Here is a 22,422-nt window from a genome sequence, read left to right on the forward strand (position 1 = left end):
CATCATGTAATTATAAAATAAATCGTGACCCCCCGGTTGAGAAACACTGGTATAGTATATAGAGCAGTATAAACAAGTCATTGTCTGTGAAATTTTAGTTTGCACTGACTTTGCTAGTGCTTTTTATGTAGCCTGTTGTAAAACTAGGCAAACATCTAGATGAGTTGATGTACCCCCTGAAAGACCTCTGTGTACCCCAAGGGGTATGCATAACCTTGGTTGATAACACCTGCTCTCGGCTGCCACATTCTGCATCAGGTTAACTTGCTGAGCACTCTCAGGTATAGAGCTATGTAGAGCTCATTGCAGTATTCTATTCTTGAGGTGGCAGAGGCATGGACATGTTTGATAAAGTCTGTATCTGGTGTAAATGATTCCACTCACTTTACCAAGAAACGACAAAAAACAGGATTTTTGGCTACTGATGCTACTCCAACCAGCCACCCCCTTGGCGAACTAAACCCCCAAACTGTGAACCTACCTCACACATGGCAGCTGCATTCCTTCAATCAGGGATGCTGATACAATTCCCACTGACGCTGCCTCCAGCCTTGCATATAACCTGTGTCTAATGTGCACTGAGCCTCAGCCAGCTAGCCCTCTTCTAATACCCTATATTTTTTTTCCAATTTAGTTTTAAAGGTGCCATTTCCACCACTTCCACTGGGAGCTTATTCCACAGGCATTGTCTGAAAGAACCTTTGATACCCTGGAAATGGACATTAGATTCTTTACCTAAAGTGTTAGAATATTGTCATAGCCTGTGTTCTTCTCAAGGGAATTGAACAGAAAAGAAAAAGCTGTGCCATCTAACTGACTGTTGTGGATTCAGACTTGGCTGTTGCTTTTCTGGGTAGTAGTGAAAAGGCCTAATATTCAGTGAGTGTCCGGATCCCTTCACCTGTCCCAAACTCCTACACTGTGCAAACTGCATGGGTTGAGTTCATGTAGAAAGAGAAGGGGGGAGAATAAGTAATGAGTCCAGAATAGCCATGTATGTTTGTGGTAAGAATTAGTATATTCCTACGGTTGGGATTTTCTAAGTAGTAAAAGGAAGCTGAGCACCCCAATCTCATTGAAACTGAATGAGAGCTAGACACCTCTGTCCTCCAGACAGAGTAAATACAGGTTTCCTGCTAAAGTAGGTGACTAGTGGAACCAGGGCTGTGCTGTGCCTCAAGGCAGTAATAAATGGAGAAGAGACACCCTTCCACACACGGGCGCTCGAGTTCTTATCCCCTTGGAACTCACAGCCAGCATCAAGCAACTTTTACTCAACACAAGCCTGAAGTATGAACAGTAATCTTCAAACTACCATTGGTGGGGCTGCCACCACCCAGGGGCCCTTTGGGCTGCAGGTTTGGCAGAATTTCATAGAATCATAGAATATCAGGGTTGGAAGGGACCTCAGGAGGTATCTAGTCCAACCCCCTGCTCAAAGCAGGACCAATCCCCAATTTTTGCCCCAGATCCCTAAATGGCCCCCTCAAGGATTGAACTCACAACCCTGGGTTTAGCAGGCCAACGCTCAAACCACAATTGTCTGAACTGGCCCTGATAGAGTAAAAAGGCAAAATCAGACAAAATTCTTTGGAACAACTGCAATCTGAAGCCTGGGTTTCCTTTTCTCATTACTGATTATTATCTAGATAAGAAAAAGGAGGGGAGAGGGAAACAAAGGAGAAACAGAATGAACAGTGATGAGTGTTGCTCCTCAGAGTGACTAATTCCTTGGAAAAGGAAACAAAGACCAAAAAAAAAAAAAAAGGCAGAAATGAGGCATTCATGAGGCATTTTGATGCCTAAAGGATAGAACTGCACTGCACAGGAGTAGTGATCCTTAATAAGGTGATGAAAGTAGAGCCAGCTGAAAGTTTCAGAATACATTTTTTCTTAGAAATTTTGTCCTCCACAAAAAAAGTAAAAATTATTAAAAAAAAAAAAGTGAAAAGCAACAATTCGTCCATAACATTCACTGATATGATTCTCAACATTTTTAGTTTTTCAAAACCCAGGCAACAAAAAAATCCCAATTGCTATTTTGAGGTTTTCAATACAAAAATTTTGGAGGAGGGAATGAAAAATAATAATTCACCCTCATTGAATGTATCAAAAAGAAAGAAACTTAAATTTTTTGCCATGAAGATCACTTTCATCTTTATTTTTTGACCAGTTCTAGAAGAAAGATGGTATCTGAGAGATAATTATTTGCTAGAAAAACATCTTTCATTTAGATCAACATTTGTAATTAATAGTTGTTCTATACTTCCAAGGTCCTAAACCTTGAGGGAGTCTTTAGGAAAAATGAACGGAGTATCAGAAAATGTATTAAGTATTTATAATGTAGACCTCTTGATATTGAGTAACATCAAGTGGATATGGTCACTGAGGAAACTGTAGTTAAACTTTCAATTCTTTCCCTTGTGTTTTGGAGAACAAATCATATACTCACTGTTCCAGCGCAATCAGGATTTGCAGAAGTCAATTCCCCCCCCCCCCACCATGTTTGGGCATATCTGACACAATCAAAAATGTCCCAAAACCTCAAGAGGAGGAAATACTAATAAACAGAAGGGGAAGCCCCCCCCAAACCTCAGTATTTGATCAGAACAGCCAGTTTCTAAATATTCAGCTGCTTCTATTGGATGGGCATTTACAGAACTCCACAGAGGAAATGATTCAAACTCATATGACACATACCAAGACAACAAGTTAACAAAAAGACCATGATCCCACATAAGTGTGTATTTTTCTAATTCGGAGTCTAACCATTGTAAGCATGTGTTGTAATAAGCAGAGAAGTCAAGCAGCAACTGTTGCAATATTAAGAGTAACATCACAAGCTATAAAGATCTACTGACCCTTCCAATGTCTCTCTGCTGTTTCTTCCAGTACATTAGTCTCAACATTCCCTGCTTCAAAATGTTAGTCAGTGTCCAGGCATGTGATATTGGGTACACTGAGTAACCATCACAGAGCTGCCTCTACTTTCCACATGTGCTAGCCATACAAAACTAGTAAGAAAGAGGAGCATAGGAAAGATGGGTCAGAGAAGGAGGAAGCAAATGAGCAAAAGGGGGGAAAAAAAAGACGAAAATTAGAAACAAAAACTGTTCTGAAAGTGAATGAAAACACTATCAGACAAAAAACTTGAGAGAAGCATGGAAAACAGTAATCTTTAGGTTTACAATAAGGAGATAGAAGCGGGAACATGGAAGTAGGAGAGTGTGACGGTCAGAGCTGGGTCATGGGCAGCCTGTGGGCACGGACTGAGCTGCTCAGTATGGGGTTGGGAAACAGATCAATCCAGGGCCAGGCCAGGTCACAAACACAAAGTCAGAGTCTGTTACCAAATTGAGAATGTGAGGTGAGAATCAGGGTTGGGACAGGCCAGGGCCTTGATCAGCAATAGTCTTAAGTCTTATACGGTAAACCCAGGATCAGGGTCAGGAGGTGAGCCTAGTCTGAGAGCTGCAAATCTTGGATCAAGGCCAGTCACAGCGAGTGGGATCTAAAGCAGAAGCACCCAGAAATGGCTTCCTGGTTTATATGTGGAGTGCCAGCCAATCAGGGAATCACAGACGGCTATTGCTCATGTTCCTTAGGGCAGGACTTCCTGCAGAACTTACCCCCTTAAAACTTCTTGGTGGCAAATGTTAGGCAAGAGTTAAAAATTCAGTTAGCAGCTGAGGCAAAAACCCACGTAACTAACAAGCAGAAATACCAGAGGCCCAAGGACAATGGCAGCTGTAAACACTTGATAACTTACATGGTCAAATGTCTGCCCAGTAACTCGGCCTCTCAGTAAGAAAGAACAGTACAAACCCTCCACAGCTCTCTGGATATCTGTGAACATTCACCCCCACCCCACCCCTTCGGCTAAAGGGTAGTCATAGATAATTGATGTAATCAGAATAGTTTCTATGCGTAAGTTGTGCTCTTTTCATTATTATGTTAAGTGTTCTCTCTTTCTCTGAAACAATGTTTGTCTCTGTAAGTACAAGATAAATGCAAATGGATTGATAAGAAATGGTATATAATTGGTCACTGTAACACCACACTTTTGAAGCTGTTTATCAGTCTTCTCAGTGCCATGAATAAACCTCTTCAGTATTGTCTGTACCTGCCTGATTCTTGGGGAAAAGAATCTCCTTGCTTCACACAACCCCGTCTGGACCCCTGAAGGCAACAAAGCAATAGTGTGTGCCTCAAATCCTGCAAATTCTGTATCTCGGCCCATGGGTTCTTACATCAAAAGTTAGTAAAAACAGAAAATAATGTTGTGCATGTTCAGACTGATGAGTAATACACAAAAGAGCAGCTTTGGAGATCTCAATACACAAGGCAAAACTCTCTCAGATCAACAGATCTGGACTCTACCATTCAGCTCTCCCTACATATGTCTTAAGAGCTGTACATATTTAGGGAGAACACATATGACTTGAATCAATGTAGATACCAAGGGAGAATTTTTTCCTTAGAATCACATTTTTGACATGCCATATGTACAGCTTTGGAGAAATGTTATATAACCAAATGTTACGTAAGCAGCCCTCCTTTGCTGAGAGAATCTAGGCCTGGCTCTTCCTTGCTGTACTAGGGCATGAGCAAAGGGGAATCTCACGCCACATGAGTGTAAGCAGAGTCAGGATGAGCTCCACCCTGACATCTGGTGGTGAGGTGTGGCAAGTTGTGGAAAACAACTTCAGGGGCCGATCTCATTTGCATAGGCACACCCACCCTGCCTAGAATGAGGCCATAGCTGCCCAAGTGGTCACTTTGGCTGCTGTGGGATCCCCAGTGTCTCTGTTATTGGGGCAGGAAGAATAAATTGTTATTACCCTGATTATGGGAATCAAGGACAGTGGAACTGTACTTGGCCTTTTGTTATGATGGAGGGACTCACCATCCACTAAGTAGCACTCGCTAGGCAAGGGACATGGGTTCCAAAATTCTGTGAATTGAGAGAGAAACTGGAGACAGGTATTAATATTTGGTGGTATGGGCCCCTGGTGAAGGCCTTATATGCTAATTACACTTTCTCCTCTCTCCACTGTGGAATATCAGAGCTAATTTTGATTCTATTAGGAGTCTAATTACAGGCTGCTGAGCTGAATTCACGTTGGGCTAATGGTGCACCAGCCCTGAGGCTCCCCTACTACAAGCTGAATTCACCAAAGAGCTGAACTTACTAAGAGTTGAAATCACTGAGTGTTGTGTTAAGTAGTGGGGAACCTGAAGATATATGGTGGAGCAGTTTGCGGGACGGCGAGCAGAGCAGTTTGTCGGATGCCTAGAGCAGCTCATGGGGCAGCTGGCAGAGCAGAGCTCCATGGAGAGGTGGGGCCATCAGCTTTGGACCACGTAAGATGCCCCTTAGCCCCCCCATCTCTACCCTGGTTGGGAGGTAAAACTCTGCAGATAAACTTTTGAACTCTGGGGCTGCCCTGACCAGGGACAGAGACTTTTTGGGTCGTTGGGCTTTTGGGTGATTTTTAGGTTGCTGGACTCAAGAACCAAAGGGAAAGGACCAGTTTGCTTGGGGTGGATTTTTTGCTCATGGGTTGTGTTATGAATCCTGTCGGTGGTGGTTCCCCAACATAATGCCACATTGTTTCTCTCTGTTATTAAAAGGCTTTTTGCTACACTCAGACTATGTGCTTGCGAGAGGGGAAGTATTGCCTCTTGGAGGCGCCCAGTGGGGGTGGTATATATTTGTCCCAGGTCACTTTGCCGGTTTTGCATTGTGTTATTGGAATGGAACCCCTAGATACTGAACCCGGCCCTTGTTGCTGCCAACTCTAACAGGCAGAAGAGTTACATGAGCAACAACTTCAATGTAGTTTCTAGTCACTTAGGTCTGTTTGCTCCTTCACATGCTCTGAGCCTAGGAGGTCAAACAGCTTCTAAAACTTCTATAGTTACTGTAACATCCAGCTAAAATAAAAAGAACCTATTGACCCTGTCCCTTTAAGACATGCTGATATGAAAGGTACTTAACTGACAGTAGAGTCACCATCCACCCAAGCCAGTCAGGTCCTTGTGGGTGGAGTTAGGAAATAGCGTGAACAGGAGGGAGAAGACAGCCAGTACCACTGGGAAATGTAGCAGCAGTGAAATCAAGGAAGGTGGTATCATTACTCTATATAGGGTGAGGTTCATATGAAACTTGGGGAGCTAAATCTCATTTGGAAGTGGAGAGGCTCATCAGCTTTGTAAACACAGGCCCCTTGAATTCAGTGCCCAAACCTGTGTATTTAGATGCCTAACTTTAGGTACCAACGTTTCAAAATGTTGACTGTACACTTGTATCTCTCTCTTCACTTTCAAAGTATATTACTGACATTTTCTAATTACTCTTCACAACACCTATGCCAGTTAGGCAGGTAAAGTATTATCCCCATTTTACAGATGAAGAAACGGAGGCATAGAGGTGTGTTGTGTGCAGGACACCTGACCAAAAGTGGATGGAAAAATACAAAATACATCGGACCCTCGCTAGAATGCGGGATTTGGGATCCATGCGTGGTACCGCGTTAATGCGGGGACCGCATTATAGTGGGGACCGTGTTAAAATGAATTCTCATTAAAGTAATTAAATTTGGGATCCATGGCTGCGACCACGTTATATGCGAATTTGCACTATATAGGTGCGTGTTCTAGCGAGGGTCCGGTGTACAACTAAAATCTAAGGCAGAAGGAAATCAATGGAAGCTTAACTTACAGTTAGCACTTAACTGAATGATTGTGCACTCTTAAGAATCCACAAACGTAGCTAGACAAATTCTTAGTAATTAGACATGGTTTTTTCCTCTTCACATCTGTCAGTAAAATCAGAGCTTTAAGTGCAAAATACAATCAGGAGCCTTGTGTGGATTTGTCACTCTCCTGGAGGACTTTGGGACCATAAGTATAAATGGAGATAAAACTAGCAGATACAGATATGACAATTTAGTCCCATCTTTACAACTTTGCACTTCCTGGATGAGCAATATGAGTTTTACAACACCATATGTGAACAAATGCACTGGAGTGGAAATTGCCTATTCAATCTGTGAACTGGAGCTTCAGTATTTGGTGTCATAGGTTATGCATGATATAAGGATGGCACACATGCTTAGTTGGCCATGATAGAACACCTACCAAGGGCCTTCCATAAATCACAAGTATGATGGCATAGCATAGATGACTTACTCACCAGCAGCCAAAGATACATGTATGACATAGCCTCCATTCATTGCCACGCATACATGTGTATTTGGGCTTGTAAAATGTGATCTTAGCTAGGGCAGAATAACCAACAGCTCCCAGTAGTACAAAGCGCTGAACCGGGATCAACTTCACCCTAACTGCTAACAATAGTACAGTAAAACTACATAACATCTTTATTTCTAGGGATGTACGAGAGGCATTGGTTTGTAATATTTTTTAAAAGGACAAGAGAGAATAATAAGGACATAAGGTTTTGTACTGAAATGAATAAAGCTTTTGTTTATAAATTGTATCATACTTTACACAATATGTAAAAGGAGGAATATCATTATAGATTAGATATATTTTACCATGTAAAATTCAACCCCCATGTGCCATGTTCTATTTATCCTCCAGTATCCCATTGCCTTTTTTGTTAACAGTATCAATAAAGGACCTGTAAAGTACTGTCTCAGAACATTTGAATGGATATAAATCTGTTGGCCTTCATACTTTTGACGTCAGAAAGTTATTTCCATCCATGAAGTAGTAGTTTATTGGGTTATTTATAGGTCTAAATTATTCAGTTACCCATGCCACAATTTATACAGTTTATGCACACTGTAATCTACAATCTTCCTGTAGTGGAAAACTTATAATCAGAATACACATTTATTTTTATAACCCTATTATTCATTAAAAATGAGCAGCTATCACTTCAGATGAGCAGAACATCCAGTTTAATTGAAATATGGGAGAGAATGATTGAGGTGAAGTCAAATTCAGCATTTATCTTGAATAAAAAACTTGATGCTCAGTGAAACACAGCACCACTGTAGGCAGGTATTATTACATGCTATCTAAATGTTTTCAAAAGAAATATCAGGATATTTCTCCATATCTATCATGAAATTTAGTTTAGTAGTATTTTTAAATATTAACATTTTAATGCACAATGAAATTAAAAGAGCAAATACTAAAATTGACTCCTGAGTCAATCAGCAGAGATTCCCATGAGTTATCTGAATGAGGCAAGACTTTAAACAATATAGACCTCAGATGAGCCTATCAGAATAGACATTGACATAGGTAAATTAAAATTTAACATTGTTCCATACCACAGTTTGTTGATATCTGTGTTAAGCTACTGTTTTCTGCCAGTTATAATTTATGTTACTGTTTTTTTTATGTAACAATTTAATATGCCTAAAGTGTGGTGGAAGTCCTAACTCAACAGATTTGCTCCTTGTGGACACTGATTCTTTAATAACAAAAACAAGTTCATACTACTTTTTACTCCTGTTAGCAACATAAAGATGGTATACATATGAGAAAGTGAGCTGGATTACTTTCTGTCTTGTGCATAAGCAAAAAGAATTTTTAGCTATGTTTCAACTGCAGGATCTTCACCTGGAGTTGCAGAACAATGCAGTTGCACCTCAACTGCACTTTTGCAGATCTCATTCGGGTCAGGGTTACCAGCAATGATGCTCAAGCCAGAAAGAACACAGGTTTCCTTTCAGAGATCCCAGATTGAGTTTAAAAGGCTGACATTTAGGAAGACAAGACAAAACCCACACTTTTTTTTACTTGTAAGGTGAAAAAAGATGTAATTGGTCAATGAGAGAAATATGGAACCACATAATGCCATTTTTGAAGTCACTTTTTAGAGCAGAGCTGCACTTTGAATTGCAAGGGTGGATATCCTGGCCCTATTGAAGTTGGCAAAACTCAACTTCAAATAGGACCAGGATTTCACACCAAATGTTTAAAAAATATGTCATGAAGAGAAGCTTCAACAATTACTGCATATGAATGTCTATGCACTAATGGTGACAGGAAATAAATAAATGAAATAAATGGACACAAATCAGATGTCAAGAACTATAACATTCATAAACCAGTCGGAGAACACTTCAATCTCTCTGGTCACGCAATCACAGACATGAAGGTCGCTATCTTAAAACAAAACAACTTCAAATCCAGACTCCAGCGAGAAACTGCTGAATTGGAATTCATTTGCAAATTGGATACTATTAATTTAGGCTTAAATAGAGACTGGGAGTGGCTAAGTCATTATGCAAGGTAGCCTATTTCCCCTTGTTTTTTCCTACCCGCCCCCCCCCGCCCCCAGACGTTCTGGTTAAACTTGGATTTAAACTTGGAGAGTGGTCAGTTTAGATGAGCTATTGCCAGCAGGAGAGTGAGTTTGTGTGTGTGTGTGTGTGTGTGTCCCCGGGGGGGGGGGGGGGAGCGGGGGTGAGAAAGCCTGGATTTGTGCTGGACATGGCCCACCTTGATTACCATGCACATTGTAGGGAGAGTGGTCACTTTGGATGAGCTATTACCAGCAGGAGAGTGAGTTTGTGTGTGTATGGAGGTGGGGGGCTGAGAAAACCTGGATTTGTGCAGGAAATGGCCCACCTTGATTATCATGCACATTGTGTAGAGAGTTGTCACTTTGGATGGGCTATTACCAGCAGGAGAGTGAGTTTGTGTGTGGGGGGGTGGAGGGTGAGAAAATCTGGATTTGTGCTGGAAATGGCCCAACTTGATGATCACTTTAGATAAGCTATTACCAGCAGGACAGTGGGGTGGGAGGAGGTATTGTTTTATGATCTCTGTGTGTATATAAAGTCTGCTGCAGTTTCCACGGTATGCATCCGATGAAGTGAGCTGTAGCTCACGAAAGCTCATGCTCAAATAAATTGGTTAGTCTCTAAGGTGCCACAAGTACTCCTTTTCTTTTTAGGAAATAAGATGTATCACAGTTTACAGAGATTATTTATTAACGGGCTACATTATTTTATCTCCAACATTTTACACAGTCTTCTCATGTTACTGCACAGGTAAAGTTTGTATTTGTCACTGAAGTTCTCGAATTTGAGAGGCTGGATATTTAAATGGGTTTAAATACAGTGATTTTTCAAACCATATTTTAATGGTAGTTTAGTTTTAGTCTGACTACGTAACACATTTGGAAGTCACCAGCTGATGGCATAAAGGAAGAGAAGCAGAGCATTCTGGGAGACAACACTAGGTAAATCTACTCCCCTCACTGGCCTCCTCTTTCAGAACATAGTGCAGAAGTGGAGACAGCAAGGTCATCTGTGCTTCTGAGTAATAGCAATGTGAGCATGGGGAAGGACGTGTGGAAAATGACCAGCTTAGACCGCTGCTAGGAGTTGGTGGCCCTCACCAACTCTTGCACTGGGATAATGCTTGCATACCCTGTACTCCACTTCTGCTGCTGTGTCACCAAAAACTGATTCCCAATCCCTGCTTTCTGCACATTTGAACTACAATCAAGTTATTTTTTTAAAAGTGTCTGAGATAAGAGCCCCAAAATATCTGAAGAAAGTCTCAGCAAGCGAAAGGCACTCATTACAATAAAAAAAATATAAGGGAGACCTTGATAATTGATTGGATGCTGCTGTGTAGGTAAGAGTAGGTTTGTTCTGTGGATCCACACTAAGCCTGGCTCCACAAGGTCTTCTTTTTCCTCAACCCATCCCAAACCTGCATGCTGGAGCGTAAACAGCTGCCAGACAGCATAGTCCTCTCTCCTCTCCATGTCCTTCTTCTTCCCACACAGTAGTTTTACTGCATTCAAGGCCTTCCACAGTCTGCAGGATACATAATTTGGCCTTCTGTATGCAAAAGAGGAGTCTGATCATAGCAGTCAAAATAATGCTGAATATTTGCATTTCTTTACATTCTTGAACAAATCCTTAATCTTCGTCACTGGAAACATAATGCTCTGCATAGTCAAAGACAGGGAACTTGATTGGCAGCTCTCCCCATTTTTTGAAAATTTTGTTTGAGGTTTTCTTATCCTTGAATACAACTACAAAATTTCTGATCTTTAAGCAAGGCAGGTCTACACCTCGGTGCACCATCATATTTCCCCAAACCTGAAAAATGTAAGGAAGGTTATATTTCAGTTAAAATATTCAGTGTAATCAGACAGAAATATGTTGGCACAAAATAGAAAAAGGGAACACACTTACTTGCCCACAGTCTTTGCACATAATTTCACCATTTGTTTGGTAATCGGCATGTTTTTCTTGCAGTGTTTTATTTTCTCTTATGCTGTAAAGGTCCCTGAAAATGGACAGGAAAGATTAATCAGATTGCATTATCCTTTTTACAGCAGAGATGGCCTTAAATACAGTTCACTGAGAACATAACTGCTGAAGTAAGATGTGGGTGTAAAATGGCCATAAACTCTGTCTGACCCTTGTGTGTGTACAAGACAATGCAAGGGCAAGACAATGACAACTGCACTCTGTATGCACCTCTGAGTGTAGAAGCTACTCTCTAAAAGAAAAGGAGTACTTGTGGCACCATAGAGACTAACCAATTTATTTGAGCATAAGCTTTCGGGAGCTACAGCTCACTTCATTGGATGCATTAGTGAGCTGTAGCTCACAAAAGCTTATGCTCAAATAAATTGGTTAGTCTCTAAGGTGCCACAAGTACTCCTTTTCTTTTTGCGAATATAGACTAACACGGCTGTTACTCTGAAAGCTACTCTCTAGTAGCTCCTACTTAGGAAATGGGGAGAAATGGTGACATAACTGACCCTCCCTTCTCTACTCACTGGCTATCAGAGCTCACCCTCCTTAGAAAGGAGAGCATGCTGCACCCTCAGACGTGGTGGTGCAGCTGGCTCACTCTATGTGCTATGGAGCTTTGGGAGAAATAGTTTGTGGGAGTGGGTGGTTCTGCTTCTGTATTTCCTCTCAATGTGGAGCTGTGCCTGGTTCTGAAAATACAAAGCTACAGAGTGCATGTACTTCATTCTGCTAGTTATTCTACTGAACGCTTGATGTTTAGAGTTCCTCGGCTATGTGAAAGTGTTAAAAGAATTACTAATCTAGTGCTTGGGTAGGCAGCTGCCAACACTATGCTAACAAGGTTGGTATGCTGCTTACTGAGCCCTTTATGGGGACTCCTTATCATTGTGCTACCATAGAAACTAATATTTACAGCTGCTGCTCAACTTTTCTCTAACTCCCCATTTTCACTTTCTCATAAACATTCTCAAATGTTCTCCTAGACTGAAACCTTCAGCAAGTGGTCTCAACCAAAAGAAACTTTTGGGGGAGTGCTCAAGGGTCGGGAGGAGTCTGATATATAGCTAGTTCACAGTGAAGAATAATTGATTGATTGGCAAATTGGAAATAAAACACACGCCCATGCTCCACTGTAAGCAAGTACAATTTCTTTTGTGCAGCAAGACATTTCTAACAGTATTTCAGTTACATTATGATCAGTGGGTGAAATTTACCCCAACACACACCACATGCCCATGCAACATCCTAGGATTACTGTTCCTCACCCAGCACTAAGGGTTTAAGCAGGGTTTGACTAGCATATAGGGCCTTGTGTAGGCCCCTTTATATTGGGTTAGTTTCCCCTTATGGTATTACAGAGCTCAGCAACTACAGTGTTACAGCTATAGTTATATATCTGCATAGTACCATGGCTATTTTATTGTCTTCAATCTGTAAAGCCATGATGTTTAAAATGGACTGCAAAAATAACTGCACAACTCCCGAGGGCCACACAGTCTTTTTCCCTCTATTTTTTCGCTTTTCTATCTGTTGAAGATGCACAGAAGTTAAAAGTTAGCTTAACATTAAAGTTGCAAGTTTAATATAAAAAAACCTGCTAAACAGAAAACAAAAGGAAATATAAACAGCCTGTATGGCAGTTTGCAACATTGCACATCCTTAGCATTTTCGGTTACTGGCTGGATTGTTAATAACATACAGTCTATACAAAGTGAATTAGTCAATATTGCAACTGGAACCTAATCTTTTTCATTTATTGATATTTCATCCTCTATTCAGCTTAGGGCCACCATGCCCTACCAAACCTTACGTAGCTGAGGATTGAGTCCTCCATTTCTTATTAGCCAGAATTTGGTTGACATATCCCCCAAAATACTTTGATATTTTATTTTATAGCAGCCACAATGTTAAGGGCTCTTTGCAGACATACTGACAGTAAAACAGGTTCCTTCCTCAAAGAGAACAAGTAGTTAGGTAACACTTACAGGAACTCCTTTTTCACATTGACATGATGCATGTTTTCTATAACTTGTATGTCTTCCCCAGAACATTTCAGTTTGTGGCAATTTTTGCAAAGGAAAGTTATTAGTGATGGATTTTCCTTGTAAGTCTTAAGCTGATCTCTCTTTGCCTTCATTTTTTTTTCCATTATACTTTGCATCTGAAAACCCTGAATCTAGAAGCAGAAAAAACAACACTGTCATATTCTGCTGAAGCTACAACAGCAGAGCTATGGAATGGAAAGATTTATTTCCAAGTTTACTTCCAAAATTCCAGACACTTGCAATGAATACAGATTCTGGAAATGGAAACAGTTAAAAGGACACAGTCAACTTTAAAATCACTCTTTTGCCCAACAATTTATGTCTGGCTCTTCTTGTTAAAAGTAACTCCTAAAATGACTGTCAGAGATTTGAGAACAGTATTTTTCTCCAAATTTTCAGTTACTTTACTTTGTTCAGAGTCAGTTACATCTAGTTTGTGTGTGTTTTTCTAACATCATAAACAGGAAAGAGAAAATGTTCTTTTAAAAACAGGTCAATGTGACTGTAAAACAATAACTACTGGCATGAGGAATTGGGGGCAACTGTAGTACCAGACACTACATTTAACTTTTTTTTTTTTTAATAAGATTTTGTGTTGACGCGTTCCTTTCAGTCTTTGAGAAACAGACCTGTTTCTCTTTATAAGACAAAGTAGGAGTCAGAGGCAATACCTTATTTAAATACTCCTCCTGTCTCATCCTTTGGACACGTTGAATAGCTTTATACATCATTTTCTCACGAAATATATTAACATTTTCACGTTCAACAGCTCCCGATCCACCTGATGCCACCAGTACATAGGTGCTCTCATCAGCTCGAGCTCGGCCCCGGGCCTGCAGTTTGCAAGAAACATGGGTTAGAAATCCTGCACAGCCCTTCGCGCGGCCATATTCATGTAAACTAAAGATGTTCAGTGTTTCTTACTTGAAGTTAATAGAATAAGAATCCCTGTGCAGTATATCTGCAGTTAAAGATTATTCATCTGGCTTTTGGATAAACAGCATTCTAATACTCTGGGCTGCTTCTGTAGGGCCATTAAAGATAAAACACCTAGCATGTGGCTGTTAGGGAGATATGGTGCTAAAGGGATCATGAGACAAAAGCTTAGAGCCCGAAAAAACCCCATAAAGTGCTGCACACACAAACCCCATATTAGTTCACACATAAAATTCTAGCATTGACACAGAGGCATTTTGGGATGTAAGTGTTCCTTTGCATGTGATATTTACCATGGCAAATGCCTTCACAATACTGTATTCTGTTAATTACTTGGATTGTAAACTTTTCTGAGCAAGGGTGTCTTTTGTTATCTATTTGTACTGTGTCTAGCACACCAGGGCTGGGGCCTCCAGGTTCCGATGCAATACAAATAAATAATATTGTCAGTGAACGATTTGGAATTTTTTTCACTAAAAATCCTTTGTCATTTATCTTTGCAGGGGGTGGGGGGGGGAGAGTTAGAATGAAAGCTCATTAAATCAACAGAAGCAGGCGGTACACTTCTCCTTCTGGAGCTCCTTCTCCAACATGGTACAAGGGAGCAAAGGCCAGCCCTTCATGTTTTCTCTGCCCATCCTCCCTCCTATCTTCAGGAAGGGCCACCACAGATCTTAAATATTGTGAAGAGCTTTGACCAGGCACTTCGCACCTGGGTGAACGTCACACTGTGCACAGACAGTGGGTGATTCATGGAAATGGCCTTAGTATAAAACTGTGTAGAACACCTCTCTAAGCACCTTCCCCTTAGTCCATAAGGGTCCCAAGATTTGCTCCAAATAGGATATGTACAATTCTAAAAATCATCATCTGAAACAACTGTCAGAGAGTGCATAGCTCCTGTGTATCACCTCCAATCTTCCTCTTCAGAGAAAAAAGCTGTTTTGTTTTTTAGACACGACAATGAGAAATGGTGACCTTATTTAAAACCACAACAAAAACACACCCCAAAATACAAACCATATTAAAAAAAAAAAAGACTCATGTTGTAAACTGACATACCTGCACCATAGCTATTTCATTGGTGACAAGACCATAGCGGATGACTATGTTACACTCTTTGATATCCAGGCCTTCTTCAGCCACAGTAGTAGCAATTAGTAGGTTGACTTTCCCAGCACGAAATTTACTGATGATTTCCCTTTGTTCATTCTGTAAAAACAATTCCATGAATTCGATTCAATATATTAACTTTCAGTGTTAACTTCCAGAAAGTAAAACTAGTCACCCTTTCCTTTCTTTAAAAAGTTCAGTGAATTATGGCCAAAGTTTGAAAACTTGGGCACTTAATATTAGGCACCATATTTATGCATTTCTAAGGGGATAAGAAACTACACCACTGACTTAAATGGGTACTGTAGATGCACAGTTTGAAAAAAAAAATCAGGTCACTTTTATTTAAGCACCTAATATTAAGTGCCCAAATGTGGAAAATTTCACCCTATAATGCTAGTGAACTAGGTGTCAGAGGGGTTGGACAATACCGGTTCTTTTTCTGTCATTAACAGCAGCACTGATAGAAAAAAACATAAGGTCCTGATTTTCAGAGGTGCTGTGAACATCTGCCACCATCGCTGATTTCAACTGGAGTGATTGGGCTCAGCACCTCCATAATCAGGCCCAAAAGGCTTTTTTAATTTCCCTATCAGATTTATAACATTTTAATGTAAAATTTTCCTCTTTAGATAAACAGCATAATGACCTGGCAATGAAAACACTGGAGCACTGATCAGGCTTTTAGAACAAAACAATCTTGTGTACAAGGACATGTGACATCTTTTGAAATCTTTCTACGTGCTCTGTTCAACTTTAGAATCTAGAGGCTTTCAAAGAAAAGCTCTGTTTGCTCTTTTATCATTATACCATATTGAAAAAATCTTCATATAAACCAGAATCATGTCTCTGAGGGAACAATTCCTAACATATTTTTAAACTGAGAAACCCTGATGTAAATTGGTTCTGTCTAGCATGTAAACCACACTTTTTTTTTAAAGTGCTGAAATGACAGTCTCATTGGGAGCTAGAACAGGAATACAAGGGGAAAATTTAGGCAATTAGAACATTCATTTTTGAAATCTGATCATTTTTGGCTGCAGAAAGTCACAAAGAAAGCACAGTCAACAAACAGAATAGCACGAAGTAAACCAAACTGAGTGATTCATTGTGAATAATATTCATTGTGAATTTTGGCAATTTCTCATTCAATAATTATCCAGACATGGTGTGAAGCATATGGGCCTATGCAAATTAAATAAACAGCAATACAAGGAACAGAGAGAGGTCAATAACATTACAACTCTTTTGTTTTCAATTTAATACTAAATATGACAATAGGTATTATTTTTGTCTCTTAAAATACAATTTATTCTTTAAAATTGTATCTTACAAAAATGAGTTTAATATTCCACTTTAGTGCCAGAATATATATAAAGGGCCCAGGTCTGTCCTGCCCAGGTTGCCCCACTGAATGCAAGGGTATGTACAGATGTAACAAATGACAGAAGTCAGTTCATTGATGTCAGTGGGCTTGTACTGAGTGTCAGCCAAGTGGAATTCTGCCCATTATTTGAAATCTACCTTACTTACTGTGAGCCCAATCCTTTGAACACATTTGGGGATAGTTCTCATTGCTGTGAGTAGCACCATTAACTGCTGCTCTTGGTGGTGTTTGCAGTAGGGACCCTTAACACAGAGTTCTGGGTTCTTCCATGAATTCCCAACAATCCCTGCTCGTTTGACCTTTGTAAGATCATCTCTTCTAGGGGAACCGTGGGCCTTGTCTTCACTGACACAAAGGTGTTTTGTTATGAGATAACTAATGCATGATAGAATTTTAGAGTGAGTTAATTAAGAGGAGACCAGGCACTTGGAATTTACACCAGGAGGTAGCAAGATCAGCACTATACCTTCTGCCGTCCTTGGCTACAGTGCTTTGTCTCCACTATATTTGTACTGCATGATAGCTAATGGAGCGTTAGTTGTAACATGGTAACAACACCCCTTTTTTGTCAGTGAAGACAGCTCAGAATTCTGATCTCAGGACTCAGCTCATAAGTGAGGGAGGGGTGGCCTAGTTTTCAACAAATGTATTTTAAAATATGAATAGACTTTGTACTTATGTAATGCTTTTCAACTAAGCCTCTCAAAGTGCTTTACAAAGGGTAGCTATGAGTGCTCCCACTCTTCAGATGGAGAAATGAGTCACAAAGCAGGTAGGTGATTTGAACAAGATCGCACAAAGTCAGACACAGACATGGGACTAGAATTCAGGTCTCCTGACTCCCAGTCCTCTGCTCTAACAATTAAGACAAGCTGCCTCCTTTAAATGTAAACACATTTTTAACACCACTCCTATAATTACATTTTCTGTTCTAGTTACCTGAGTCATGGGTTTAAATTCACTGTTATGACCAGCTCCAATAAGGTAGTGAGCTTTAATTCCTGCTTCTTCAAATTTTGTGTTGTCCTTAATCCACTGAAAAAGGGCAAATGCACTTTGCCGAGTCTTTGTGAAGATAATTCCCCTAGCTTCATCAGTCTTTGTGAACTCCTCCATTAAGGTGTTTCGCAACTGTGTCAGCTTCTCATTTTCATATTCTGGCTTTCCAGCCAACTCTCTCAGCTGTTTCTTTTTTGCTGTAAAAATAAATATAAAATGAACAAGATGCCATCATGTAAATAAATGCTTTAGAAAAGTCAAAAAGCAGAGAGAGTTTATATTTCTCCCATTCAAGCTAATTCACACCACAGTATGAAGGGCTGGGACACAGCAATTTACCTTACAAACTACTTTATGTTACAACATTTTTTGGGTGTCAAGTATAAACAACACTTAACCCTTGTACTAATCTACCAAACAGCTTGAGAAGTGTTGGCAGGCTTTATGTTAAAAATCCCTACATCAAGACACACGGGACCTTACAACTGGAGTGCATTTGTGGGGTGGTGGCTTTGAGAGGACAGAGGCCATGCCCACTGAGGCACTCTTGTAAGGATACCCTGCACGGACAATTTCCATTGCATGTACGAAGCACGAGGTTTGGCTTATTGTCTGAAAAAAACATTATGCGTTCAGTGCCTTACAGAGGAATGCGAAGTATGTTAGGTACAGTTTCAGCTGAATGAACTTAGACTTGTCATTACACGATATGTTTGCCATAGGATGGGACGAGTGTATAGTGAATTCCATCACACATAATGTGCTTCTTTGAGGGAATGAGACTTATTAATACTGTCTTAGAATGTAATCAAATATTGGAGGTATGACAAGTTTCTTTTGTCCCTCTAATTAGTTAAAACCATTACACAGTGAAATCTACAGTAAGGACCACCTCCCATAGGCAATCCCGTGTCTTAAACAGAGAAAAATTAATGTAAACATAAATTTCATTCCCAGTGTCACTAATGCCACCTTCCGTAATAAAATGGAATAGATTTTTAATTTACTGTTCCCTCGTTATGCTCTTTGAATTTCATTCACTTTTGGCAATGAAAAATAGGCTAGTCTACTAAGTTTTACTTTCTGAGCCGTTTAACTTTCTAATTCTCAGATATTAACCCGATGTTGACATGTTCAGGCTGCAAACATTTGAAGGGGTTTCCTTTAAATATAACCCTTCCTCCATTGGAAGTTTAAAAAATATATATATCAAACATTTCTACTGTGACTATTGTGCCTATTGTCTCTTTGAGGCTTATCTACAATAACGTTTGTTATCTATATTCTGTAAGGACCAGGCATATTTTAGATGCTATTAAACATTTTACAATAAATATTTGTAAGTTTGGCTTTGCAGCATGGTTTCACAAAACCTAAATTTTGGGACCTAATTTGACAGGGCCCTTTCTCTGTAGAATATCCCCCAGATTTCCAGTACACTGTATGTTTAGTAAAAAGCCATTTCTATTGGGAAGCCATTTTTCCTGGCTTTCTATGACGTGTGCATATGTGGTGGTGGAGGCACAGAGGGTTTGTATTTATAGCAACAAAGAACACAACACAACACATACTTCTAAATTCTAGAAGGCAACTAGGATTTGGTCCAAATTTTCAGTTGGTCTGATCCTGTTCCCAGTGAGGTCTATGGTAATTATATTAACAATAATCAGAACTTTCTCCTCTGAATGAAAAGTAAAAATATGGTGTGTGGTTTTTTTGGCACAATGGTTTGAATTCAAAGAGCCATAACAAATCAGAAGCATAGCTTGCCTTATTTATTGCACTAAAAAATGTTAGTCTAGCTGCAACAGGCCGAGACTACCAAACAACTATCCACATGACAGAACCACCCCTACAATTAGCAATCACTGTTGTTCTTGTTGGCAGCCTGAGAAGAAGGGCAGAGGATTTAATGATTATGGATGAAGAACCTTGCATAGCCCATCAAACCACCATCTGACAGCAATAAGTTTCAGTCATCAACCTAGACTGGATTCACACCAGTGACCTAGACATGAGAGACTGTATGTTTCACAATTATCAATCCCCAGAAACTTCAAGTACCTGACAGACTCTGGTTGATATGCAGTAAATGATCTCCTGAGCTTGTATTAGAAATATGCAAAATCTTGAATATGAGAATATATTTTCGTATAACGGACTATACCATTGGACATGAAAATATCATATGATGCTGACAGGGTGTTTAATATATTTTATACAGTATACTGTGACATACAAACCCTATAGCACTGAATCCCATAAAAGTGTCTATGAACTAATAAGTACCCATGCAAATCACATATTACAATGTCAGCAGTGTATACTAGTCAGCTGCATGGATTTCAGATTTTACTAAGTATCACCGTATAGTGCATGCTCACCGTAAAATAACTTTATCAGAAACTTATCTGTTTCATCTAGTTTTGATGCTACTGGTTCATCAGCATCGTCTTCATTTACTGTTGTTTTCTTGCTTTTCTCCTCCTTATAGAAGTTATTGAGGTGGTTGTATGCATCGATCATTCGGATAGTGTCATTAATTTGCAGGGCATCATTATATTTCTTTAAATGCTCTGCGCAAGCACGTTCTTTACGGTTTTCTTCTTTTGCAGCTAAAAACAGAACATATATATACACATCTGTATCTGTGTCTGTTTGTATGGCTGCACACACAGATGGTTAAAACACCCCTCAAAGTCCAAAATCATGATGCATTTATGTTAAAGTATTTTTAATACCTTTTTTCTCCTCTTTAACTGCCCACTGTTCATAGGGCTGAGTTCCAAATTCAAATGTTGGGTTGAGGTGACAATAATTTTGAATCTCTGTCATGATTTCTGTAATTTTCTCTCTAAAGGGATCCTAAAAGCACATGGATAAAAAGTAATTAAACTTACAATCGTTATTCTGTCAGCAACAAAAACGGACTGACCTTTTCAGTTTAATATTGTCTACAGGAAATTCCGAAAACAAAAATTTGTTTCAGAAAACAATTAAGATTGCTGAAGGTACTTGCTTATCTAAACACTTAAAGCCAAGGAAATGAATAGCTCAGGACATCATAAATATTATACTGTTCACATAATACATTTCTAATGAGTATAAAGTAATGCAAATTTCCTCAAAACACAACTTTAACTATGACCCAAAATTAATAATATTCTTTCTGTTATCTCAAAAATATAGGAGCAACCAAAGCCCTTTTGAAAAGGAAAGAAAAATTTTACATTCAACTTGACATTCATCTACAGAAATACAGTGTGTCATTAATTTCAACATATATAAATTTTGTTTCTTTTTCCAAAGAGTTCATTTATTGTTGGATGAGTAGAAATTCTGTGGATCACTATCAACCTACAGGGCAATAATATTGGCCTAAAAAACCTTGACTCTTAACCTTTATCAATACCTCTTTAAAGATGAATGTACTTTTCTGCTTAGATTTTGCAAAAACAAAAAACAAAAACATCATACCCTTCTTTTGTCATCTGCAATCACAAACTTCTTACGTGGTTCCTTCACCTGATCTTTCAGCTGGGGGACATGTTCTTCAACAGTCATGAGTCTATATGCATCAAGATTAGCACAAATCTGGAAGGAGAAAGATTTTTGTTTTACTTTTCATATATTTTATGAGTTATTCTACATAAACAGTTGGATGAGTATACTGTGCCTTCTTTATTTATATACATGTTTTAACATGGTATCTGATCTAATTTAAGTTCTTCCTTAGAAAGGCAGTGTGCACATCCTATGTATCCTATATAGTTGTGCAAAATGTAAAGATATGTGTGAAAAGCATCTGAGATAAGCTAATCGAACCACACCGTAAATCAAAGATGAGCCTTCCTGTACAGAGGAAACAAACAAAAAGCAAACAAATGTAACTATCAGCTTAGATTGCAAAACGGGCATTTGAGATGAGGGAAAAAAAAGTACATCAAGATTTAGACATGAAAAATCAAGATCAAAAAGACTTTGGATACACGTAGGATAATAAAGTGAAATATAGGAAATTGGGTTTCAGAGTGTAATTATAAAAGACACAGCTGGACCTGGACCTTTTTGGAACATGAAACATGTAGACATTTGCCTGTTAACTGCACAGATAGAGATTTTTTTTTCACTTTTGAGATTTTCAGTAAGAAAATATTTTCTCTCTATTATATTAATCTCAGTGACGATAAATGGAAACATTTATATCTTCATGAATGTAGAAAACAAAGGGTAAATGACATCAGCAGTAGCAATCTATTTGCAAGAGTCTAGAAATCTGAATTGCAATATTTCTTCAACAAAAATTAAACCAAAAACAAACATCCTATTTATTAAGTTTTCAATACAGATGATGAATATAGTTTTTTCTGGTTTTCTCCAAGATATCAAGTGGATGTATTTTTAAAAAGTACCTCATAATTCTTCCTACTCTAACTGGCTTGAGACAATACAGCTGCTTCTTATAGGATATGCCTATTCAACAGTAATTGGCTCGCCTAGATATTGCACTCAGGCATTGGGCAAAATTCTGCATTTTGTTTCACCAATATAATTCCAATGGAGTCCATTTAAAATAGAGTTACACAGGATTTACAGATGTGTAAATAAGAGCAGAAGTTGGCCATTGTCTCCAGAATCATCTTATGCAAATTCCCCATTCTTCCTACCTAAT

At 39.2% G+C, this 22,422-nt stretch overlaps 1 protein-coding gene across 2 annotated transcripts in view; it reads right to left on the bottom strand.

Moving 5' to 3' along the window:
* Positions 1-9,962: 9,962 nt before the first annotated feature.
* IFIH1 (interferon induced with helicase C domain 1) overlaps positions 9,963-22,422 on the bottom strand; it is a 36,688-nt gene continuing 24,228 nt past the window's right edge. The window contains exons 8-16 of one of the 2 annotated variants that reach the window (XM_073305632.1): positions 21,228-21,344; positions 20,492-20,615; positions 20,135-20,365; positions 17,691-17,947; positions 15,314-15,463; positions 13,987-14,148; positions 13,256-13,446; positions 11,202-11,295; positions 9,963-11,105 (exon numbers count right to left, since the gene is read on the bottom strand). In XM_073305632.1, the coding sequence (XP_073161733.1) occupies positions 10,923-11,105; positions 11,202-11,295; positions 13,256-13,446; positions 13,987-14,148; positions 15,314-15,463; positions 17,691-17,947; positions 20,135-20,365; positions 20,492-20,615; positions 21,228-21,344 (1,509 nt within the window). In that variant the 3' untranslated portion in view covers positions 9,963-10,922. The remainder of the gene's footprint in view (positions 11,106-11,201; positions 11,296-13,255; positions 13,447-13,986; positions 14,149-15,313; positions 15,464-17,690; positions 17,948-20,134; positions 20,366-20,491; positions 20,616-21,227; positions 21,345-22,422) is intronic. The other variant, XR_012154275.1, reaches the window with a different exon arrangement.

This window comes from Lepidochelys kempii, chromosome 11 (assembly GCF_965140265.1).
Source record: "Lepidochelys kempii isolate rLepKem1 chromosome 11, rLepKem1.hap2, whole genome shotgun sequence".
Taxonomy (NCBI): Eukaryota; Metazoa; Chordata; order Testudines; family Cheloniidae; genus Lepidochelys; species Lepidochelys kempii.